Here is a 26,549-nt window from a genome sequence, read left to right as displayed (position 1 = left end):
ATTCTTTGATCAGTGTAGTATGAATTCTGTTGGTTCAAACCATTTTTTAAAAGTTGGAAGAAATGCGTAATGACTTTGTCTTTATCCAGATTGGGGATAGGGTGGTTGCAGAAGGATATCAGTATCACTTTTTGTCAGATAATGAGTGTAATGGCTGCATTGTAATGGCCTGGCATCATTACAATGAAGTATCTGTCTACAGTAGAGTCTCGAAAACTCGGCCTAAGTGGACCGAAGGGTGGCCGAGTTTGTGAAAATGCCAGGTTATCGGGAATGGGGTTAAAAAAATAAGTACGAGTGTTTCCTCAGAAAATACTGTACTGTACTTGTATGTATTGCTTACTTGAGAATGCAACAGAGAATAAACTGCCCAAATACCCTTAAACAAAGGAAAAGTACGTCCTTTATGAAGGCATAGAGCCTTTACTACATGAAAATGAAAATTAATGAATACACTATATGTACAGTAATTTACCTGATAAGACAAACCTCAGAAAAATACTTTATGAGGCATAAAGCTGTCTATAATGAAAATTAATTAACTAAGGATTTTTTGCCCTGCCAGGGTGTGGCCGAGTTATCCAGACTGCCGGGTTATCGAGTGCCGAGTTTTCGAGACTCTACTGTATTACTATTTTTTGGGTTGTTTTATGCCATTCATAATGTCTTGATTTTGATATAACAATCTTTCAAGAGGGAGTTCTATCACAATATATGTTAAACTGGGAAAAATCTAACAGAAGCATATCTTATTTTGTTTTTCAAAATTTCTCTTTGAAGATTTAGAACAAGTTTTACTGTTTGACTTTTTTTGTGAAAATAATAATATTCATACATGTAATATTTCCAGTAGAACATGAATATATCATAGTTATGATAGTTCAATTATTACTACAGTCTGTTGCAAAATTATAAACACACTCACATTTTTATAAATTTTTAGATTGTATTTACAAAATATCAAATTTTTTAACTTTAATCTAAAAATTTTTTAAATGTGAGTGTGTTTATAATTTTGCAACAAACTGTAGCATGTGAACATATAAAATTGATTATCTGTAATTAAAAAAAAATTATACTTTACATGTTAAAATGAAACCCAGTATAATAAATAATTGCTTTCATAAAAATATCAAATAATCATAAATTTGAAAATATTAAAAAAATTATTTTTATTATAAATATTATTTTATAAGACAGAGCAAAGTTGCAGTAAAATTAAATATTTTCAACTCAACATAAAATAATTAGTAACAGAAACAATTTATATTCCTGTATTGCACTTTCAACTTTCCAATACAGAATTTATTTTACATAATAAGAAGATTAAGTTAAAGTTAATTTGCCTTATTTGACAAATGATGCAAATAAATTTTTCTGTTTTTTCCATACAGTCATTTTGAAAATTAAATTACAAACTGTGAAATAACATTGGTAGAAAACATTAAATTAATTCATTTAGAATTTTAATTAATTCAAATGCTCTATCTTTAATCTGATGATTTCCATCCTCTGATGATGACTTCATAATATCTTTTAACTTAATTCTTGAATCAGTTGTCAAAAGATATCCACAGTTGTTATCTGCAAAAAGATATCAAAATTTATTTTTATTTTATAAACACACAGAAAAAAAAAATCAAACTTTCAAGATGACCAACATAAAATGCTTTGAAAAGTATAAGTCAAGCATTTGCATTGAAATAAATAATGGAAAATTATATCAAATATAAGCCTATCAGATCCACAAAGTCTAACATTTGATAGAATAAAAGGTTAAACTTAAGTCAAAGATGAGTAATTATTTATTGTGACATTGTGACAATGCTGGGGTTGCAATTTTTAATTATTTTTTTAAAAAAGTCACAACTTCCTGTCCAGACCAAAGTTTATATATAGTTAATCAGGCCTCTGGCCCCTAAGCCTTTCCATATCTATTTATCTCAATTTTTATCTTGCTAACCCTTGAGATTAACAAAGGATAGACAACAGTGGGAAAAGTGTAAGTCTGCAATTTGAAAATTCAAAAATATCTATATAAAACATAGATTATTAGTAATAAAACCGAGTATGATATTTATGAATTTTAATTTTCCAATTTCTTCATTTATACTTTAAAAATACCTTTTAACTTCAGTAGTTGCATACGTACTTTGTCATTCTGCATTTCTTAGATNTTCTTAAAGATGAATATTTACACATTTCTGTAAGAAAAAATTTTAAGTTAATAAATTAATTATATGAATAACATATAAAGTAAAATAATATAATCAGATAAAACAATTTTCAGATTATAAACATGTCAAAATGTAAAACAAATAAATGATTATGATGATGATATGTTCTACTAATTTTTTAATGTTAAAATTAAAATGATATCATTTAATTATTTTTGTATAACTGAATATTTTTAATTTTTCTAAACAGAAACACAATAAGGAATGATTAACAGTTATGTTAACAAATACTCAACCAAACAATTGCCTTAATTAATCAGGCTATAAATTTGCTATTATTAATAATTAGATATTAAATAATTTGGTATTAGAGGTAGATGTTAAGTGTCATCTCTTATCTAAATTAATAATTATGATTTTTAATAATTTATTGAATAATTTAAAATTGTCTGGAAGAAAAGAACTAGCCCAGAGTGGGACTTGAACCTGCAGTAAAAAGAGGTTGTGAATTCAAGTCCTTCTTTGAGCTAGTTTTCTTCCAGATAGTTCTAAATTATTTATGGCAGTCGTTTAGTTGAGTATTAATGTATTGGACTTCGGAAAGTTTATTATATATGTTAACAAAATTCTTTCATTGTCTGATTTATAAATATTGTAATAAAATAATTTTTGCTGTTAGCTTTAATTTGGGAATTATTATGCAAAATTAATTTTTTAATTTTGCATAATAATGTTTTAAATGTCAATTATTATTTGATTTTATTCTATTGTAAAAATATATTTTTTTTTTTATATTAATGAACTCGCTTTTAATAAGAAAAACTGTGACTAGTTATACAGTCTCAACATGCACTAGCACATTAATATATATATTGAACAGCAAATATATTGAAATATAACAATTTTTTAATATGATGACAACTTATCTATAATAGGATTTTACATGAAATAAACTAGAAGCAGTATTTTCTTTAGATTTATTTATGGATATTTTTCTAGAACAGGTCCTTAACTTTCACCAGTTCTTAAAAGAGCTTGTAATATATAAAAAATTAAGAAGTGGTTTAACTTATATTAATTTTAAGAATGAATATTAAAGTTTGAATACATTTGGATTGTTATATCAGAATGTAAATTTACCATTTATATAAACAGGAATCATTTTAAAAGTAGAAATAGTTATTTTGTTAATTAAAATTTGATTTCTGTAAAATATGTAGTAAGAACTATTAATGAATATACTTTAATTTTAAATTTTGAGAATTTAATATGATGATCTCAAAAAAGCATTTAGGCTTCAGAACAATATGTCCACATAAAAAAGGATATTTCAAAAAAGGAAACAAAAGAAACTATGGTGCCAAGAAATAAGGATTACAATAATAGAAATGTTGAAAACAATGATAGTGTGGCTTTATTACTCAGCTTTGAATAAGTGAGTTTTATACATTTGAGTGCCATAAGAAATCAAATATATAATGAGGAATCTCACATTTGGCTCTCCTTTGATGTTAAACATATGGACTTACAATATTATTATTATTATGAAAGAACATCCCACAAGGACATTATTATGCCAATAAGTTCATATGTCAAATGTGGGTTTCATCATCATTGGTTTCAATGCCTCCATCATGAATGTGTAAAGCCAGTTATAAATTTCAACCAATACTGATATTTGCAAAAGGAAAAAAAGTGAGGTTCTCTATGAATGATCAAAACTACTTTACTCTTTACCCTTATTTCTACCAAACAATAAGATATAAACTGTCCTCTTCTGTGTGGTTAAGATTTATTATAATTTACTTTATTATTCAATGTAATTTTTAATTTTATTTAAATGTATAAATTGCAACTTAAGAAATTTAAATAAAGTCACATAATATCCAACAGTTCTACTTTAGAACTCAACATTGCTTTTTCATCCTTGGAATGGCTTCTAAGCTGCAGCAGGCCTGTAAATTTGGCCAACAACATTTGTTCTGTGTGCAAAGTTAATGCCGGAAAAGTATGAAAGGTGTGTTTTTGTGATTTTATCCAAGAAATTCTAGCTTTTAAAAAGATAATCTCAACTGATTTACAAGTGCACTCATTTTGTAATATAATTTAATAATAAATAAATTTTATATACATATATGTAGTAAATATCTAACTCAATAGTTATTTCAAATACCAAATAAACAGCTGGATTCTTTATTAGGCTATACCAGTCAACTCCCCTATAACACTGTTGATTATTCCGTTTTATATGAATTCCATGTTGTATGAGTAACTCAGATTTTACAAATACGTGAGCCGTTCACAGCCTGGCACATGTATTTGTAAAATCTAAGTGACTCGTACAACATGGAATTCGTATAAAACGGAATAATCAACAGTGTTGTAGGGGGTCGACTGTATAAGGCTAAATAATTACTAAGCAATTTTGACAGGCAGCAGACTGCTATCTCTTGTTTGATTAATTTATTAATATATAATTATTATAATTAATTTAATTTTAGAATATTTCAGAAGGAAAGATTGGCCCAGAGTAAGACGAACCCAAAATGCCTGCTTACCATGCAAATGCTTTGCCAGTTATGTTATCCAAACCTTTAGTTTTGAATTAGTCTGAAGTGAAGATTGGGTAAAGGTCCAGGTAGTGTAACTGATAATTCATCTGTGTGGCAAGTTAAAGCATAGTACGGTCTTGGGGGCTATCAAAAAACTTGATGGAACCCTAACCTCCACACAGGAGGAGTCGATTAAGGTTCTGCTCTGCTTGCATTTTCCATGCGATGAGCAGTCCGAGGACACCGAAGAACAGAGGCAGCTTTGAAGTGATGCAGAGTTGCCCGTTCTTGAGGCTGAGATGCCCATGCTGGTGACAGACTCTGAGGTAGCCCACACCATCGGCAACCTAAGGAAGAAGAAAGAACCTGGAGTTGATGGGATCACGGCCGAAATGTTCTGCAATAGGAACATCCTGACCTACTCGATGTCTTGCATCAGAAATGCCTGCTCCTGGGTCATTTCCCAGTGCAGTGGAAGTGGGCGCGTCTTGTGTTTATACATAATAGTAGGCACCTGAAGAACGAGGCTAAGTACTACAGGCCAATCAACCTACTGCTAGTGCTGGGGAAGGTTCTAGACAGAATCCTTAGCAACAGAATTTTATTTCACTTCAAGCGGAAAGGGATGATACACCCATACCAATATGGATTTCTGCCAGACAAGTCAACCTGCATGGCACTACATCAGGCGGTGGATCTGGTTTGTCAGAATCACCGACAGGGCCTCCACACATCGCTCGTTTCGATAGACATTGTGGGGGCTTTCGACAATGTCTGGTGGCCGTCTATAATGGGTAAAATGCGGAAGGCAAACCTGCCGACTACCCTTGTATCACTTTCCAGGAGTTTCCTGAGTGATGGCGCGGTGGTTTACGAAACACAAGGCAGAAGGTATGAGAGGACACTGGAAAGGGGCTGCCCACAAGGGTCCTGTATAGGGCCTCTATTGTGGAATGTTCTTGTGGACATGGTGTTGCGACCAGTCCTCCCGGACGAAGTCCAACTGCAGGCTTATGCTGACAACCTGTTGCTAGTAGTTGCAGGCTATAGTAGACGTGACAATGAAGCAACAGAACAGCTCGTTTGCTGGGGAGAGCTGCATAAGCTTTCCTTCAGCCCTGAGAAATCAGAGGCCCTAACGGTGGCCTGGACTGGAGTGTTGGCATGCTGACCAATATACCGGATCTGGGGCAACCCCCATCCAAAGGGCGAATGAGTTAAAGTACCTCGGTGTAATCATCGACCAGACATTATGCTGGACGCCCCATCTAAGGACTGTTGTGTCAGAACAAACCAGATGATAGAAGCACTATGGCCTTAGCGGAGAAGTGATTCGATCCATCTATAAGATGAGTGTAGAATGCGTTATCTGCTATGCCTGTGGTGTTTGGTGGAAGGATTCTGCCAATGTCAGTCAGAGCAAGACGTTGCTCATGATCCAGCGGCCTGCCGCTCTGCGGATCACGAGAGCATACAGAACTGTGTCCACGGACACAACCCTGGGCTCTGGTAATCAGCCAAAAGGCCTTCTACAGAACAACAGTGGAAGGTATAAAGGCTACGCATTGTAATCGGAAGTACCCTATCAGACTTAGGCGTCAGACAGACGTACTAAAGATCCATCCCACCCATAGGATAGGACTTGATTAGGATGTTGGTGAACTGATTGGTACCAGTGTTGAAATATACACTGATGGCTCAAAGGACGGCAGCTTGGTAGGGGCTGCATACTGCGTCTTCTCTGACAGAGTAGAAGTGTACTATCAATCAGTCAGATTGAATGAGGAAGCATCCCTGTTCCAGGCAGAACTGGTGGCCCTAGAGGGGGCATCCCATTGGATCTGATTACATCTGGGTCCAGAGCCAGTCACGGTATACTCAGACAGCCAGTCGTCGCTACAGGCCTTGAGCAATGGATACCATCGCGATCTGCTGGTACAGGAGATCAGAGGTAGGGTACTGAGGGTGAGGCATGAGCGACACGTTGTCTTACGGTGGATCCGAGACTACACCAGGATCTCAGGCAATGAACGTGCCGATCAGCTGGCAAAGGACGGAGCCAGTGGCCCATTTGTTACGAGGATGGTAGAACCCTCAACTACATACATAAAAGGTACTCTACTGCAATGATCGATGACACACTGGCATGAGTGCTGGACTCAAAGTACAATAGATAGGCCGACCCATGCCTTCGTGCCTGTAGTTGGCCTCACTCTGATAAGTTGTTGTTGGTTGACGATACAAATACTAACTGGACACGGGAGGTTTCTCCATTTCAAGTCCAAGTTTGGACAAGGAGATGGTAGCGCTCCTGTGGGTATCCTCATGGTAATGTGAAACATTACGTACTTGACTGTCCTCTAACTGAGGACTTTTGCCTAAAGGCCAACCAAGTTGACTGGAGTAAGCCCCCTGAACAAGTACTTTGAACTACTTTGAACGCTAGCAGCTGGTAAAGGAAACTTAAAGAGACTAAAGGAATTGATGGAAAAAGTAATAGATCTCTCAGATCTATAAGTTTAAGGGAATGTACTGAGCTGGGCTCTCATAGGGAGACCCCACCACCTGTTCTTAAGAGCACCTCTCTCTAGGTAGCGTACTCTAAGTGCACTTAGATGCACCAAAACGCATGTTCTGGTAAGTGAGGTTTGACTCGAGTAGCGATGAAGGCAAGGAAGGCAGGGAAGGTTGCCACCAGAACCTGAGCTTGAGCCAGAGCCAGAGCCAGAGCCCAAGCATTTCTCGGGCCAACTTTCTATGTTTTGGTGCTTGGTGCCCACTGGGCGATGGCCTGACCTATGATTAAAACATTGTCTCTAAGTACTCTGTAATGCCGTATGGCGGGGCAGAGGATATTACTCGGAGTTGATCATATGTGTAGTAGGCAGGAATTGCATACTCAAGTCCCACTCTAGGTCAATCTTTCCTTCCAGGATATTCTAAAATTAAATTAATTATAATAATTATACATTAATAAATCAATTAAACAAGAGATGGCAGTCTCAGTGGTGTGCCATGACATTTGATGATAGGGAAGCTGTATTTCTGTAAGAAGCCGACTTCTAGGGGCAATCAGTCAGCGATGGTCTAGGATCCATTCATATTTGTTTGTTTGATAAGCCAGTAAAAACCGTAGACTTCTCTAAATATATTTTTAATTAATAGATTATCTAACACACTTAATAAATAAGCAAGTTCAATATAATTACCTTTGTTATATTAGATTCAATAGATTCCCTATGCCCTCTAAATGCCAATTCTTGCTTTGATAACATCTACTATTTTAGATATAGGCTTAATATATCTATTAGCCGTAACTTTGTTATAATTTTCAATATTTATTTTATATTGTTTACTAATGTTAAATTCTATTCTATTTTGATTTCCAAATTGCTTCAATTTTACGAAAGAATCTATGTGAAATTTACGATTTTCGTGTATTTTGCGAGCTTTACTCAGATTATTTAAATCGCCAAAGCCATTCTTATTCCACACACTAATTTCATTTGAAAATAGTAGGCAAGGCCAACAAAACAATTTTTGCATTTTTATGCATCCACAAAGCCATTTTATATCTTCATAAATTTTATCGTGAAAATGTCGAACAAATTTTTTTGTTGACGTATTTATATTTAATTTAGGCATTGGTCTTTCTCTTTTAATAATGTTTTCTTTTTCATTATATGGTCTCGAGCCAAAACTTTTTGAAATAAATTTTCAATATCACAATTACATTCTAAATTGCTAGCCATAATATAAGGGCTAAAATTAAAAATAAAATTATAAAAACTTACTTGTTAAAATAAAATGTGTGATGGATATACAATTATACATATCTGGTACAAAATATTCAATTGTATGAATATAGTTTTGTGAAGAAACATACATAAAAATAACAAAATGTTCTTTACTTTTTAAATATTAAAACAATCCACTTAATTAAAATTGCTCCCTACCAGTGGCTCATGGATGGAATCAGAGATGATCTTGGTAGGTGTGCAGTGCGTGCATGCATGCCAAATCCCGAGGGTGCCGATACCGGTCAATGTCAAATGCCGCTTTTGTCGCATCACTAGTATATCTCAAAGGACACGTCAGGGTTGTTGTAAATTTTAAACGTTTCTCACCATAGCTGTAAAAATCTAAATATGTTAAACTTAATAAATTGTCTGTCATTTGTTTTCTAATTCGTTTTAGGACCAGGGTCCATGGAAATTTCTAAAATTTACAACTTTTCGGTCATCTTGTTGAACTGGAAAAATTTCTGTCTTTATTACATCTAATATTATGAAGAAATCAGTCCCCACTGTACTTGTCTATAGATTGGTTCAGCTAAGCTTTTGTTTAAGTAAAATTTCGGCTTTTTCATCAGGGTTTTGTTTATGTCCCCAACTCCCTAATCGCTTAATTATTTAATTACTTCTTAAGTAGAAGTAAGTCGAAACCAGTTACTTTGTACTCGAATATTTGTAGTCTTGGAAAAAAAGTGGAAAGACAAATTTTTATGACAATAGATACATAAATCTTAAATTTAAGGAAAGTAAATTCTAGAGCTTTTTCTGTACCTCGTGCATCTCTCTCATTCATTAAATTTAGTTGTAAATGACACTGTCAAAGTAACAGTTAATTTTTTAACATTGTACAAGAATTGTACACGTTTTTTTTCTACATCCCCTTAGAAATGGGACATGCAAAATCGTAATATCACTGGTTTAACATTGAAATCCGTGAGTAATATAAAATCGGAGAGCGGAATAAATATATCAAATATTTTAATGGATTTTTTTAAACTCCTGTCAACTATACAGAACTATTATAAAAACATACCAGTAAATTTTTATCGGTTGGGTTAAGTTATAAATCTACTCCCAATTCACGTAATTGAGCGAGGGTGGCCAATTATCTAGCAGGCAGGCAGTTAACAGCCCAGAACCGGTCCTTGATAGAATCATTGGAAGCATTATACGTGTGTAACTTCCACCAGCTAAACCGAGTGAGGTTGGTGCTCTGTAAAGCGCATGTGCAAATGAGTATAATCTGGCTGTTTGGAAGCTGACAATACAGCGCTTCCATTCCGCCACTAATATTCGAATATACAATAGCAATCTTATTGTTTTTTTCACATGTAGTATAGAAATTTGTAATAAGATACATAATGTGGTTATAATAAAATATTAATTTTAATTATATGAAAATAATCACACAATAATATATATACATAAAATAATATATATTTACTTTTTATAAAATACAAGGGAAGTGGCACTTCCAGTGACAGCACGCTACTGAGCAGCCTGCCGCCTGTGAAAACTGCTTAGTAATTATTTAGCCTTATAGCCCATGAATATGCTAATAATAAAACTTTGCAGGATATTTTCAGTAACAAGAAGTAGACTGAACTTCAGAGAAGCAGAATGATAGTAGTATTGAAAATATACTTAAAAAAATAATTAAAATTTATAACAATCATGTTATTGTGCCATTAATAAAACAAATAATAATTTTTTGCTGTGATCATTAGTCTTTGCATTAAAGAAAAATATTTGGAGATTGAATCATTAAATTTTAATAAACAAAATAATTGTAAAGTTTTATTATTATTAATTTTTCCTTTTCATTTTTTGGATGAGAAGACATATTTTTATTTAAGTAATTTTAATAATCTTTATTTTTTATGGAGTAAAAACTTCACAAACATGCTTCTGCACAAAAATATGGATAATGTGCATTTGAGGTGTTTCATGTTTGTATTCTCATATCTCATCTGTAAATCACAGATCTTGTATGAGAAAGATCCAAGATTTTCTCAAAGTAAAGATTAATACTTAAAGATTGAGGTGAAGCAGAATTTCAGGCACAAAATGATAGTCCCATCAAAAATATTTAAAAAGCAGACTTAGTCACAGAAATAGCTAAAGTAGTTACTCATTCTGGGATCTGAGCATTTTCATTCTTTTTTAAATTTTTTTATAAATGAATAAATAAATATGTATTTTAATAAAAATTAATAATTTTAGATCAATTTTTTAAAATTTATTATTACCTAAAGTTTTATATCCTATATTAAGAATCCCATCAACAATTGAAATTAATTCTTGCTCTTCATCTGAATTTGAAATTCTTCCTTTAGGAAATTGCAATCTAAAATTTATAAAATGTAGGAAAATTATTATATTTAAAAAGCAATGAAACTTTTTAATAAAATCTGTACCTGGAAATAAAGGTTTTAGTAGCTTTGAGAATTGAAAGTTGAACTTTCCATGTACTAGTTTCAAACTCAGATAAAAACAACATACAAAGAGGTTTCCTATAAGTTTCTGAAAGAAATTTACCCAATTAGAAATTTATTATTTAAAATTTATCAATATAATATGATTTTATAATATAACTTTATGATACAATATTAAAATTTATATCATAGTAGAACCTTGTGTTTTTTTCTGTAAAGGCCAAGCTTGCCCAAGAACTTGAAATGTAACTTGTTGGAAATCCAATAAAACATCTTTATTGGTTTGTTCTTCAGAATCTTTTGGTACATTGCTTTTCCTTTGATCCTAGAATCAAACTTCTATTATGTTTTTAAATTTAATAAATTACTAAACTGAAGAAAATTTAATAATATACAGTAAAGCATCGATTATCCAAATCAATTGGGGACTGGGGTTGTTTGGAAAATTGATTTTTCGTATAACTGATTTTGTACGAAAAAATATATTAACCCATCCCATGTTGAAATTCATTCAAATCCTGGCACATCCTTAAGTACCTACTCATGGTCGTGCCAGTACTGCCAGCTAAAACATGCACACCAACAAAAATAATATTAAAATAGCCCAAGACATAGCCAAAGATTGCAGCGCCACAGCACTAGTGAAAATTTAAATTTGCCAACTTCCAGTTGGAAAATTTAAATTTAAAGCTTTTGATTAATTGACATTTCAATTGATCGATATTCAGATAATCGATGCTCTACTGTACTAAAGTATTAAAGTTTTTCTCTTATAAAATAACATTATTAAAAACTGATAAATTATTCATTTAAAGTTAATTTATTGGGCTGCAATTTTCAAATTGCAAACCTGTACATTCTCACTGCCATCTGTCTGCCCTTCATTAATCTCAAGAACTGAGTTAGATAGAAGAAAATGATATGGAAAACTTGGGGTCAGAAGGCCCTATTAACTATGTATGAACTTCCAATCTGGACCATAAGTCACATGATTTTTTAAATTAAATGATGATAAAAAATTGCAGCCTGGCATTGTGACAATGTCACAATAAATGATTGCTCATAAGTATTAAAATTAATTTGGATAAATTTTTCAAATTTTCAAATTATCACCTTTCAAATTAATAAGAAGTAAATCAAAACTATTTGAATTATTTTAAAAATAATTTCAAGTCTTCATCAACATTTTTATAATAATAATAATTACTATGACATGTAACTGGAAAATTATATAAAATAAAATCNGCGCTTCCATTCCGCCACTAATATTCGAATATACAATAGCAATCTTATTGTTTTTTTCACATGTAGTATAGAAATTTGTAATAAGATACATAATGTGGTTATAATAAAATATTAATTTTAATTATATGAAAATAATCACACAATAATATATATACATAAAATAATATATATTTACTTTTTATAAAATACAAGGGAAGTGGCACTTCCAGTGACAGCACGCTACTGAGCAGCCTGCCGCCTGTGAAAACTGCTTAGTAATTATTTAGCCTTATAGCCCATGAATATGCTAATAATAAAACTTTGCAGGATATTTTCAGTAACAAGAAGTAGACTGAACTTCAGAGAAGCAGAATGATAGTAGTATTGAAAATATACTTAAAAAAATAATTAAAATTTATAACAATCATGTTATTGTGCCATTAATAAAACAAATAATAATTTTTTGCTGTGATCATTAGTCTTTGCATTAAAGAAAAATATTTGGAGATTGAATCATTAAATTTTAATAAACAAAATAATTGTAAAGTTTTATTATTATTAATTTTTCCTTTTCATTTTTTGGATGAGAAGACATATTTTTATTTAAGTAATTTTAATAATCTTTATTTTTTATGGAGTAAAAACTTCACAAACATGCTTCTGCACAAAAATATGGATAATGTGCATTTGAGGTGTTTCATGTTTGTATTCTCATATCTCATCTGTAAATCACAGATCTTGTATGAGAAAGATCCAAGATTTTCTCAAAGTAAAGATTAATACTTAAAGATTGAGGTGAAGCAGAATTTCAGGCACAAAATGATAGTCCCATCAAAAATATTTAAAAAGCAGACTTAGTCACAGAAATAGCTAAAGTAGTTACTCATTCTGGGATCTGAGCATTTTCATTCTTTTTTAAATTTTTTTATAAATGAATAAATAAATATGTATTTTAATAAAAATTAATAATTTTAGATCAATTTTTTAAAATTTATTATTACCTAAAGTTTTATATCCTATATTAAGAATCCCATCAACAATTGAAATTAATTCTTGCTCTTCATCTGAATTTGAAATTCTTCCTTTAGGAAATTGCAATCTAAAATTTATAAAATGTAGGAAAATTATTATATTTAAAAAGCAATGAAACTTTTTAATAAAATCTGTACCTGGAAATAAAGGTTTTAGTAGCTTTGAGAATTGAAAGTTGAACTTTCCATGTACTAGTTTCAAACTCAGATAAAAACAACATACAAAGAGGTTTCCTATAAGTTTCTGAAAGAAATTTACCCAATTAGAAATTTATTATTTAAAATTTATCAATATAATATGATTTTATAATATAACTTTATGATACAATATTAAAATTTATATCATAGTAGAACCTTGTGTTTTTTTCTGTAAAGGCCAAGCTTGCCCAAGAACTTGAAATGTAACTTGTTGGAAATCCAATAAAACATCTTTATTGGTTTGTTCTTCAGAATCTTTTGGTACATTGCTTTTCCTTTGATCCTAGAATCAAACTTCTATTATGTTTTTAAATTTAATAAATTACTAAACTGAAGAAAATTTAATAATATACAGTAAAGCATCGATTATCCAAATCAATTGGGGACTGGGGTTGTTTGGAAAATTGATTTTTCGTATAACTGATTTTGTACGAAAAAATATATTAACCCATCCCATGTTGAAATTCATTCAAATCCTGGCACATCCTTAAGTACCTACTCATGGTCGTGCCAGTACTGCCAGCTAAAACATGCACACCAACAAAAATAATATTAAAATAGCCCAAGACATAGCCAAAGATTGCAGCGCCACAGCACTAGTGAAAATTTAAATTTGCCAACTTCCAGTTGGAAAATTTAAATTTAAAGCTTTTGATTAATTGACATTTCAATTGATCGATATTCAGATAATCGATGCTCTACTGTACTAAAGTATTAAAGTTTTTCTCTTATAAAATAACATTATTAAAAACTGATAAATTATTCATTTAAAGTTAATTTATTGGGCTGCAATTTTCAAATTGCAAACCTGTACATTCTCACTGCCATCTGTCTGCCCTTCATTAATCTCAAGAACTGAGTTAGATAGAAGAAAATGATATGGAAAACTTGGGGTCAGAAGGCCCTATTAACTATGTATGAACTTCCAATCTGGACCATAAGTCACATGATTTTTTAAATTAAATGATGATAAAAAATTGCAGCCTGGCATTGTGACAATGTCACAATAAATGATTGCTCATAAGTATTAAAATTAATTTGGATAAATTTTTCAAATTTTCAAATTATCACCTTTCAAATTAATAAGAAGTAAATCAAAACTATTTGAATTATTTTAAAAATAATTTCAAGTCTTCATCAACATTTTTATAATAATAATAATTACTATGACATGTAACTGGAAAATTATATAAAATAAAATCTAATCTTAATTTTATAATTCTTTATAACTTTATAAAAAAAACTTTTTTGTGAAATGTTTTATTTCACAAAAAAGTTTTTTTTTATATATATCATCAAATTCAATTTTTAAATATACCATAATTTTGTATGAGTAATTCCTTTCAAACACATATCTGTGTTTGAAAATCAATTTGAAAGTGGGTGCAAGTTATAGAATGAAGAAAGTTACATGCCAATTTTGAAATGCAATTATGAACTCATCAAACAGATTTTCCTTGTCAAAAGTCACTAAAAGCATCTTTAGAAAATGTGAAGAATCCAGCATGTGTCCAAAACATATTTATCTGCCATTGCAATTCTTTCCAAAACTACCAAATACATACTAGCATACCTTTGGTTCTGTCCTCTTAATTTTTTCTACATTCAATCTATGATATAATTGATATTATTAAACACTCTTACTTAAATTTGTATTTTAAAAGCTGTTAAATTCCTTGTAATTATTCATTATCTATAACAATGCAGAAAACACACCAATTATCATCCTAGTATGTTATATATTTATTACTCTTTTTGTCACTACAAAGTAAATTTTGATGACTAAAAATAATTATATATATTTAAAACAATGGCTATAGCTTGGCTGCAATGTTTAATGCTATTGTGTGGAAAATTAAATACAATGGAAATGTATTTTTTAATTTCATTAATAAAAATGATATCATTATATTTCTGGTTTCTCTGTTTCATTTATTAAACTCTAATTAGTATAACACAAATTTCTACATTATAAAATAACACTGTACATAACTCATTGCTATCATCAGCCACTATCTTATTATAAATTAGAAGTTCAGACTATTTACAAAAAATTATTTAATTTTTGAGTCTATCAATTATTCCTTTTCACGCACCATAGAAGCACACCTTTAACATTTTTAATGTTAAGGCGTCAGAACCTAAAATGAAAGGCTGACATCTGGTCATTTTTAAAGATGTGAATGTTTACCTATTGTTATTTGTTTTTTATGAAGTGATTTCTTCAATACCAATGTAAAAGGTGTACTTCTATGGTGCGTGAAAAGGAATAATTGATAGACTCAAAAATTAAATAATTTTTTGTAAATAGTCTGAACTTCTAATTTATAATTGGAAAAATATCTTGAGTTCATCATAAAAATTGTAGCCACTATCTTGTTGTGACAATGTTTGTTGTCATTTGCATATGATTTTTTTTATTTTGTAAAACAGAAGTGGGAAGCAAATTTACTATGTGAAAATAAACTGGATTTTGCATTCTAATTTCAGTTTCACTAGCAAATTTCTACTAAGCTTAGAGTTCTCGATGGTAAGTAAGAGCTGAGATTCAAATCTGTGTTATTGGATGTTATGAACATTAAAAAATTAAATAGAAAATTATTTCAGTTTATATAATAATAATACTGTGATAAATGTTAAAATAAATAAAACAATAGTGAAGTAATATAATAAAAAATTCTGTCATTCAGTAGGCATTTGTTTCTTAGACACAAAGTTTAGACATTAGTCATCACTCATAAAATAAGATAAAAGAAAAAAGAAAAATTACTAATATAAATCTACTAGCTGTTACCTGCAACTTTGCCCGTGCGGATTTTGCAAGCAAACCCCATTTATATTCAGTATTTCAACAACCATATTAATTGTTATATAACATCTACCGCTGAAAATGACGAGAATTGCTGAGAATCAAATGAACTGTTTTCAATTTGATCAATTTTCTGGAATGTTTACAATCGTTCTATAATCGAACCAATATGCAATAACAAATTCAAATTTAAAATGGTTTGAACATTTGGTTAAAAAATCAAAATATATAAAGATATTTATAACAATGTCTGAAATGTTATCAATTTAATACACCTCAGTACTCAATGAAGACTAAACATAGTTAAAAACAAAAAATCACATCTAAAATAGTACAGTAGAAGCCATTCTTCAGGTTAAGCCTTAATGCTCTCTCTCTCCCCTCACAGGGGAAATTTCCAAAATTCCCTTCTTAGTGTGCATTTTCATGACGTACTCTAACTGTGTACCAAATTTCACCTCTTGCTCTGGGCGATGATGAATCAATCACTCAGTCAGTCAGGACAAATAATTTTATATACAGTAGAGCGTCGATTATCCGAATGCTGATCAACCGAAATCGTTCCCGTTGGACTGTGTCGTGCTGAATCGAACGTTTTTGATAGTAGATTAACTTTTAAAGTATAATTTTTTTTGTTTTTATATTTTTCAATATATTTATTTGTTTGTACAAAATAAAGAAATAATTTTTAACGATAGAATAGCCATGATTATTATTATAAAAATTTTCGTTAGTGTGGTATTCTAGCCAGGGGTATGGAGTAGTTTATTACTCGTGTATCACTTACTCGGTGGCTAGTTGTTGAAACTAGTTCTTGGGTCGTCTACAAAAATGGCTTTTCCCAATTTAAGAAACTTGAGTGCGGAGGGACTTATAGTTAGAATAAATTTAAAGCAGAATTTGGTGATGGCGAATTCACCTTCTTCCTTATCAGGATCCTGACACCAGTTAATCAAATTTAGATACACGGATTAACATGCGTGTGAAGATAATATGGATTTGATTCAGATATTGAATAGGAGACATCTTTTAACATATAAGTAAAAGAATTTGATAAACTAGAATAAACCAAAGTATACAAAATGGATATAATTAAAGAATTCAAACGAGCGATTTAGAGAGAATATGGATGCAATTAGAATATACGCGTTGAGAGAGAGAGAGCTCACAAATTCATTTACAACAATACTACCTCAAGGTTTACTGTCTTTATTCTCATCTGTATTCTATGATCACACTTCACTTCATGGAGAGGTCTTGATTTGGCACAATATTAAAAGTTTCTTCCTTTCTCCTAAATTAACTCATTATTATACGCGATTGGATACGACTAAGGGTGTTGGCCTTATGGAGCAAGTATGGGAGACGTCTCTCTATGAGATCTTCTGACGTACTCCCTGAATCATGTAGATCTTTGATTATATCTCATGATTTGTGACCAATCAGCATATTTGTATTTTCTCACGTGACCGGAGGGAAGGGGAATTATTGAGGGGTCGACAATTCCCAGGGTGGTGAGATTTGTGATAGATAACTGGAAAACAAAAGGACGTGTCTACTTCCATTAAAGGAAGTAGCTCTTTTATCAGTTTTCCCACATTAGAAAAATGATATTTTCACACCAAAATGAAAGAATATTTTACTTCATAATTTTAGCTTTATATTTAAATTGTTAATTAGACCCAGGGGCTATTCGGATCTCACATTAGGCTTAACATCGACGAAAATTCAATGCAAAGTGATACACAATGGAGAAAAATTTAAACATGGGATATATTAATATACTATTATTGGGATATACTAATATACTATATTAATAATGTATTTTTTCATACCTAATTGGTTATCCAAAAAATTGATTTTCCAAACNTAAACTTCCCCCGTGCGGATTTTGCAAGCAAACCCCATTTATATTCAGTATTTCAACAACCATATTAATTGTTATATAACATCTACCGCTGAAAATGACGAGAATTGCTGAGAATCAAATGAACTGTTTTCAATTTGATCAATTTTCTGGAATGTTTACAATCGTTCTATAATCGAACCAATATGCAATAACAAATTCAAATTTAAAATGGTTTGAACATTTGGTTAAAAAATCAAAATATATAAAGATATTTATAACAATGTCTGAAATGTTATCAATTTAATACACCTCAGTACTCAATGAAGACTAAACATAGTTAAAAACAAAAAATCACATCTAAAATAGTACAGTAGAAGCCATTCTTCAGGTTAAGCCTTAATGCTCTCTCTCTCCCCTCACAGGGGAAATTTCCAAAATTCCCTTCTTAGTGTGCATTTTCATGACGTACTCTAACTGTGTACCAAATTTCACCTCTTGCTCTGGGCGATGATGAATCAATCACTCAGTCAGTCAGGACAAATAATTTTATATACAGTAGAGCGTCGATTATCCGAATGCTGATCAACCGAAATCGTTCCCGTTGGACTGTGTCGTGCTGAATCGAACGTTTTTGATAGTAGATTAACTTTTAAAGTATAATTTTTTTTGTTTTTATATTTTTCAATATATTTATTTGTTTGTACAAAATAAAGAAATAATTTTTAATGATAGAATAGCCATGATTATTATTATAAAAATTTTCGTTAGTGTGGTATTCTAGCCAGGGGTATGGAGTAGTTTATTACTCGTGTATCACTTACTCGGTGGCTAGTTGTTGAAACTAGTTCTTGGGTCGTCTACAAAAATGGCTTTTCCCAATTTAAGAAACTTGAGTGCGGAGGGACTTATAGTTAGAATAAATTTAAAGCAGAATTTGGTGATGGCGAATTCACCTTCTTCCTTATCAGGATCCTGACACCAGTTAATCAAATTTAGATACACGGATTAACATGCGTGTGAAGATAATATGGATTTGATTCAGATATTGAATAGGAGACATCTTTTAACATATAAGTAAAAGAATTTGATAAACTAGAATAAACCAAAGTATACAAAATGGATATAATTAAAGAATTCAAACGAGCGATTTAGAGAGAATATGGATGCAATTAGAATATACGCGTTGAGAGAGAGAGAGCTCACAAATTCATTTACAACAATACTACCTCAAGGTTTACTGTCTTTATTCTCATCTGTATTCTATGATCACACTTCACTTCATGGAGAGGTCTTGATTTGGCACAATATTAAAAGTTTCTTCCTTTCTCCTAAATTAACTCATTATTATACGCGATTGGATACGACTAAGGGTGTTGGCCTTATGGAGCAAGTATGGGAGACGTCTCTCTATGAGATCTTCTGACGTACTCCCTGAATCATGTAGATCTTTGATTATATCTCATGATTTGTGACCAATCAGCATATTTGTATTTTCTCACGTGACCGGAGGGAAGGGGAATTATTGAGGGGTCGACAATTCCCAGGGTGGTGAGATTTGTGATAGATAACTGGAAAACAAAAGGACGTGTCTACTTCCATTAAAGGAAGTAGCTCTTTTATCAGTTTTCCCACATTAGAAAAATGATATTTTCACACCAAAATGAAAGAATATTTTACTTCATAATTTTAGCTTTATATTTAAATTGTTAATTAGACCCAGGGGCTATTCGGATCTCACATTAGGCTTAACATCGACGAAAATTCAATGCAAAGTGATACACAATGGAGAAAAATTTAAACATGGGATATATTAATATACTATTATTGGGATATACTAATATACTATATTAATAATGTATTTTTTCATACCTAATTGGTTATCCAAAAAATTGATTTTCCAAACAATCCCAATCGACGCTCTACTGTATTTAGATAATGATGCATAACAGAAAAACAACATTTTAATATTTGAGAGATACCATCTAAATCTCATATCAGTAAGTGTCATACTTCCATTTCAATGGCTGCTTTGGAGGCATGGAATATATGCAAACATTTTATTTCCATTCTAGCAATTTTCTGCAAGATATATATTGTCGCAGGTGATCCATACAAAATTATGATGTTTCAAAATTTTCAAAATGCAGAATTAAAAACTTAAAACTTAGCATATTGTCTTCATTATTGTATGCAATCTTAACAATTCTATTTATTTTATATTTTCTTGCTTAATTAATACTTTAATTAATTTTTATAAAATATTAAAAATTAATTTCATTTTAAAAATATTATAAAAATATACCTTCTTAATAGTAGGCAAAAGTATATTATATAACTCAGAAAAGTAATCCATTTCATATTTCTCCAATATTTCACTTACACCTCTCATAGCTTCTGTTTTGTAAACTAAATTTTCTTTTTTACATTCTTTTAAGAGAGTTTCTGCAACCTAAAATTATACACATAAAAATAAAGCAATATCAATAATTTAACTGTATTATTAACATTTATTCAAATTTTTCAGTTCTAAAGTTAAAGAAATACATTTAAGAAAATTTTATTGAGAAGAAATAGATTATAAAAATCTCTCTTAACCAGATTTTTGTAATCTATTTATATTATAGCATAGTTGCTAGATAACTATCTAGCTTTAAAAATCAATGGTAAAATTGTTTGAAAATATCTATCATAATCATCAACTGATTGGACTCCATTATAATTAAATGCCTCTATTCAGTATTGTCTAGAATAGTGATTCCCAAAGTGGATTCTACCATCCCCAGCAGGCAGTAGAAGACTCAAACTGGAATGCTGGAAGACAAGGGGTCAGTAAGAAGAGTACAAAATTGGAAGAAAAGGAAAACAAAAAATTCCAACTAAACAATTTATTATTAATCTTCAAACAAATACATTATAAAGTCAGTTTTAAGATATACAACTTTATATTAATTAATAAAGTACTTTAAGATATTTTTAGACAATTATTTTTTCATTTAAGCTTTTATTAAAAGCTTACTTTTCAATATATCATGTTTGACTGATTTTATGGGAGGTGCTAAAGATATAAACATCTACCAAAACCTGATGCTTAGCAAATAGACACCCACGATTGCTGTAAATAATCAGGCTATAATTTAGAAATATTAATTATGAATTGCAAATAAATTTTGCACTAGAGGGAGGTGTTAGGCACCATCTCATATTAAATTTAATAATTATAATATTTAATTAATTAATTTAGAATAAACCGAAAGAAAAAAATTGGCCCGAAGCAGGACTCAAACCTGCAACTTCTGTTTACTGTGTGGATGTGTTGCAAGTTATGCTACCTGGACCTTTGGTATGATCTCCTCTTTCAGTATATATAAGCCTAATGTATAACCATTGACGGTTAATATTATGGTTAATACCCCGATTATTTACAGCAATCATGGGTATCTATTTGCTAAGCATTGGATTTCGGTAGATGTTTATATCTGTATATCTATGCCTTGCCAGGGTAAGAGATGGTTGACTGTTTCTTGAATGGATGTTTCTGGCCAAGGGCACAGGTGTATTCTTAGACAGCACCGTATTAATCATCGATGGTTATACATTAGGCTTATATATACTGGAAGAGGAAGGTCCGGGTAGCGTAACTGGCAATGCATCCACACGGTAAGCGGGAGTTACGGGTTCGAGTCTCACTTCGAACCAATTCTTTTTTTCCAGTTTATTCTAAATTAATTAATTAAATATTATAATTATTAAATTTAATACAAGATGATGCCTAACACCTCCCTCTAGTGCAAAATTTATTTGCAATTCATAATTAATATTTCTAAATTATAGCCTGATTATTTATGGCAATTGTGGGTGTCTATCTAGGTGCTAAAGAAATATATGCACTAAAAGGTGGTAGTCTGAAAACTTTAGGAAACATCAATCTAGAATATTTTTATTTATTCAATTCTTAGTTTATTGGATATAACCATGATGTGAGAATACAAAATGTTAAAATTATATAAAGAAATAATACAATTGGAAAAAACAATAATAATACTTATTCTTTTTTGGATAGCTTTCTCCATCAGTATTATTATAATTGTAACAATCATATTACAGTACAGCATCGATTATCCGACTCAATTGGGGACTGGGGTTAGTCGGATAACTGAAAAAACAGATAACCAAAAAATGTGAAAAAAAACATTATTAGTATATCTCATGTAATTAGTACATTAGTACAGTGGAATATGTCCAATTTGGAATACGTCCTGTTTGGACGAAATAAATTTTGCTTGGTATATGACTTTTGTTCGGTATATGACTTAATTCAATTATACGCGCCATCTACGAACAAGTAGCACTATTGGTATACTAGACCAGACTAGACGTTGGCAGTGCAACGGTTTATAACTTGGTTAAATTTCTTCTGGTTTTAATTTGTATATAAAATTTTATTATTTTTATGAGTCATGAATTGCAAAAAGGCAAATGAAAAGCGACAGAAAACTAAAAAAATGAGTAGAATCACAACGGAACTGAAAAAAGAGATTGTTGAGAAATATGAAGGTGGCATGTGTGTTCGAGATTTTAACTGTTTGCGTACCGTATTCCGAGAACAACGATATTGACAATCGTGAAAAATAAAGACATTATTAAATCTGCTAACATTGTGAAAGGGGTTAAATCAATTTCTAAACAGAGATCGAAGACATTAGATCATGTCGAGAAATTGCTTTTGCTTCGGATAACTGAAAAATGTGTGCTGGCGACAGCATATTGGAAGCAATTATTTGCAAGAAAGCTAAAAAGATACATGCTGATCTTGTGAAAAATCAAGCAGGAACTAGCCAGGAAAGCGAGGTGTTTAAAGCCAGCCATTTTTTTTAACGTGAGAACGGATTAATCATTTTTACATTACTTCTTATGGGAAAGGTTGGTTTGGTATACGTCCAATTCGGTATAAGTCCAAACATCAGGAACGGATTAAGGTCGTATACTGAGGTTCCACTGTATATTGCTATTAACCTACTTCACGTTGAATTTTCATTGATGTTAAGCCTAATAAAAATTTTTTAAAAATAATAATTGTTGCTATTGTATTGTTAAAAATTAGAAAATTAAGCCTCGTTTGAATACTCGCTCCCTTTCATTGTTGAGCCAGTGTTGCCAGCTAAAACACAAAAGTACTATAAAAGTAACCAAGACATAGCCAAATATTGTAGCGCCACATCACTAGCGGAGATTTGAATTTGCCGACTAGAACGGTCAGTTAACCAATGTGATGATTAATCGGGGGTCGGATAATCAATGCTCTACTGTAATAAAAAAAAACATAAGTGTTTGAAAAAGAATCTAATAAACAATATATAGATGGATTTGGAAAATGTTTTTCATGACTTGCAGAAAGCAATTTTGTGAAGAAAATTTGTTGGTTTTAGTCACAAAGAAAAAGGATGGCTTGCAACACAGTGGTTCTCAACCTTTCTGAGGTTGCGGAACACCATTCATATACTTTTTATTGCACAGAGCATTAACATCAATATATTCAAAAGTTGGTTAGCAATTCCATGTTTACTATTCTCAGGAAACAATGAAGAATGAAGCAATAAATTAATAAACTTTGATATATTGAATAAAATAGAAACATGGAATTGTCTGTGAATATAGCAATGGGAATAAATTTAAATAAAAACTTTGAAATCTTTTTTCATGGAACACTCAGGGTAGATTTGTGCAACACTGGTTAAGAACCACTGTTCTAGATTGTGGGTGTTTCTGAAACTTGATTTGAAATTATTGTTAAACTGCAACACTAGATTCTGTTTTATGATAAACAAACAGATAGAAAGACTTCTCATTAATCAACACCATTTTTGCATTGCCAGTAGTGCCATCTGCTGTTCTCTATTTTAATTTTAAGAAACATTAATAAGACATTACACTAAACATCTATGAGGTGATATGTTATTTGCTATTCTTTATATAGAAGTTTTTTGTTGGCATCATTTTGAATAACTTTATATATGTATTATTGCCTCTAAATATAATAAATTGTAGTAAGAGAGGATATAAAGATAATAATTTTTCTGTAATATGTTAACGTTTCTAAGTAGCCATAGCTTCTATTTTGATTTCCACTGTTTACTGATAAAACAATAAACATGTTTTTAGTATCTATTCCAGTATGACTTTCATCAATTTTCATAAAATAAACTTTAGCAAACTTATCTTAAAAAGTTGCTAGCTATCATTTATAACTTCATATGTTCTGCAGATGAAAATAACACCTAGTTGTTGTTGATAATGATTAACAATATTATTATTTTTACAAGATTGTATTCTGAATATTCTGAAAATTTCTTAGTCATTAACCACTCTGCAGTGATCGATGGATATACCTATCAAGGGTGATCACATGGCACTGGAGAACAACATCAATATCCGCAAAAAACTTTTAGCCAAAAATTACTGCTAAAAAAAAAAAATTCATATAAAAAGGAATTATGTGACAATAAAGATAGATTTTTTCTTTACTAGACGTAACTGTTTAAAAATTTTTTTCTGAAACAGAAACAAGAAAAACATGTGGGAAAATTGTTAAAAATTTCCCACATTTATTCTCCACTACATCATGATAGTCTGACTAACCTTCTCTACAAAGGTTAACTATGTTTCTAGAGAATTTTTATTACCATTTACATCTATTGTCTTTTTATTAAATTTTGAATATCATAAATGATGCCGTTATTTAAAGTTTATCAGAATTTATTCTGAACAAACTAAGTAAAATGAGAGATTAAAATTTAACATTAGTATTTTGTTGTGATTTTTAAAAAATCTATTAATATTTTTTGAATAAATCATCATTGATGTTAATTATATGCAAAAAGCTTTGAAATAAAGTTATAACCATTTGTGGTGTACCCAGTTGTAAAGAAAAATAAAAAAATTTAAAAAGATAATAAAATAACTAACCTCTTTCATTAACTCAGACATTTCTTTTTCTTCTATAGATTTACTGAAAGAAACATGTAAAAATATTTATAGTAATCACTTTTATTGCAAATTATATGTAATGTAGACAATAAGTACTGTACAGTATATTTTTGATTACCATGTATGGATTATCCAGTTTGTACATGCTTACATATCAATAAAAATTTGTCATAAATACAAATATTGTTAACTCTTGTTATTTAAAATGCATGTTGAGCATCAGTACTACTACTAGAATATCAACACATAAATTAAATGGCCTAATACGCACAGTAAGTGCAGTTGATCCTTGAACAATATGTATAAAGTCGGCACCCCTATAACACTGTTGATAATTCCATTTTATATGATGAATATGTTGTACGAGTCACTTAGATTTTACAAATATATGAGCCGTTCACAGCCCGGCACATGTATTTGTAAAATCTAAGTGACGCATACAACATGGAATTCATATAAAACGGAATAATCAACAGTGTTATGGGGGGTCAACTGTACTGTATTTTTTCCCTAACTAAGTTGTAAAATTGTTTGAAGGAAATATTTTGAATCATTTCCTTATCAATAAAACATTAATATCACAAAATTAATAACATTTTATAATGATATCTATCTGGTAACCTTCATTCCCAGTTAATGCAGTAAAACCTGTGTAAACTGGAATCACACTGTACTGAATATTTTTCAGGTTTGACAGGTTTTTATTTTACTCAGAGTCCATTTTGGACAGATTTTACTGTACAAGAAATTGATTGTGAAGTGTGTGGTACTAGTACAATAAATTTTTCTGTTAATTAATTATCATTGTCAAAATATATTTTATTCATAATGTGAGGCCCAGGATTTAAAAAGGCTGAGAATCGAATAATTTCTATTCGTTTCAAACCAAAACGATTTTTTTTAGTTAGGGTTAACTCAAAAAGGAAAAAACAACCGACAAATTTTCTCATAAAAATCGCTCATAAAAACTGCTTTCCCACCACAATACTTCCCTGTAGAAGATGAGTTAACTGTTGTGTCACAAGTTTGTCACTTCGCCCATCATTGGTCAAAGAAGATCATCACCTGTGACGTACATGGGGGACATCTCGAAAACAGAGCCCCATATAAAAGGCAAGTGCAATGACGACACAAGGGGGAAATTAAGTTCTTTTCTCTATACTGTGAGTGTGTGCCTGTGGATTTACCTGCATCTCGTCTCCACCGTCTTTAATAGACTTTGAACTTCGACTTCGAACTTTGGACTGATTTCAACTTTGAACTTGGAAGGACGAACCTCGGATCAACGTTATAACAACCTAATCAGAGGTATTTATCCTACACGCGATGATGTGTAAGCTCTCTCTCGAATATTCGAACCTCGCGGGTAGGGTCGCGACTATTTTATACTTTGCCGTTACTTTATGAACTATACGGATTGAACCCGAGAGGGATTTGTATTCCAATTATTAACTATGTATAAATGTACGGAATAAACGGGTATTTTGTTAACGAAC

At 30.9% G+C, this 26,549-nt stretch overlaps 2 protein-coding genes across 3 annotated transcripts in view; both read right to left on the bottom strand.

The window, feature by feature from the left end:
- Positions 1 to 1,185: 1,185 nt before the first annotated feature.
- Positions 1,186 to 11,341, bottom strand: LOC111636910. Of its 2 annotated transcripts, none has more exons than XM_023382297.1 (4): positions 11,157 to 11,341; positions 10,941 to 11,046; positions 10,773 to 10,870; positions 1,186 to 1,584 (listed from the first exon to the last, which is right to left on the bottom strand). In XM_023382297.1, the coding sequence occupies exons 2-4, from the start codon at positions 11,021 to 11,023 to the stop codon at positions 1,445 to 1,447; spliced, it is 321 nt and encodes a 106-aa protein (XP_023238065.1). In that variant the 5' UTR covers positions 11,024 to 11,046; positions 11,157 to 11,341; the 3' UTR covers positions 1,186 to 1,444. The 2 variants fall into 2 exon arrangements, 1 of the variants encoding a protein (XP_023238065.1); XR_002758613.1 differs by lacking the exon at positions 1,186 to 1,584 and adding an exon at positions 2,178 to 2,204 and having other exon boundaries at positions 11,157 to 11,314.
- A 1,825-nt stretch (positions 11,342 to 13,166) lies between these two features.
- LOC111636942 (proteasome-associated protein ECM29 homolog) overlaps positions 13,167 to 26,549 on the bottom strand; it is a 39,860-nt gene continuing 26,477 nt past the window's right edge. Inside the window, exons 5-9 of the mRNA XM_023382328.1 lie at positions 25,033 to 25,075; positions 20,372 to 20,518; positions 13,568 to 13,694; positions 13,352 to 13,457; positions 13,167 to 13,281 (exon numbers count right to left, since the gene is read on the bottom strand). Coding sequence (XP_023238096.1) covers positions 13,167 to 13,281; positions 13,352 to 13,457; positions 13,568 to 13,694; positions 20,372 to 20,518; positions 25,033 to 25,075 — 538 coding nt within the window. The remainder of the gene's footprint in view (positions 13,282 to 13,351; positions 13,458 to 13,567; positions 13,695 to 20,371; positions 20,519 to 25,032; positions 25,076 to 26,549) is intronic.

The sequence above is a fragment of the Centruroides sculpturatus genome, unplaced genomic scaffold, assembly GCF_000671375.1.
Source record: "Centruroides sculpturatus isolate CEXI.00-Female unplaced genomic scaffold, Cexi_2.0 scaffold128, whole genome shotgun sequence".
NCBI lineage: Eukaryota > Metazoa > Arthropoda > Arachnida > Scorpiones > Buthidae > Centruroides > Centruroides sculpturatus.
This window is presented reverse-complemented; position numbering and strand designations above follow the sequence as displayed.

What these genes read in the sequence shown, in the direction of transcription:
- LOC111636910 (XM_023382297.1), bottom strand. Translation starts at nt 11,023, where the DNA reads ATGTTGTTTTTATCTGAGTTTGAAACTAGTACATGGAAAGTTCAACTT. An exon ending in ACTAAAACCTTTATTTCCAG is followed by an intron (nt 10,871 to 10,940) that starts GTACAGATTTTA and finishes TATAAATTTTAG; the next exon opens with ATTGCAATTTCCTAAAGGAA. An exon ending in TATAGGATATAAAACTTTAG is followed by an intron (nt 1,585 to 10,772) that starts GTAATAATAAAT and finishes ATCTTTTTGCAG; the next exon opens with ATAACAACTGTGGATATCTT.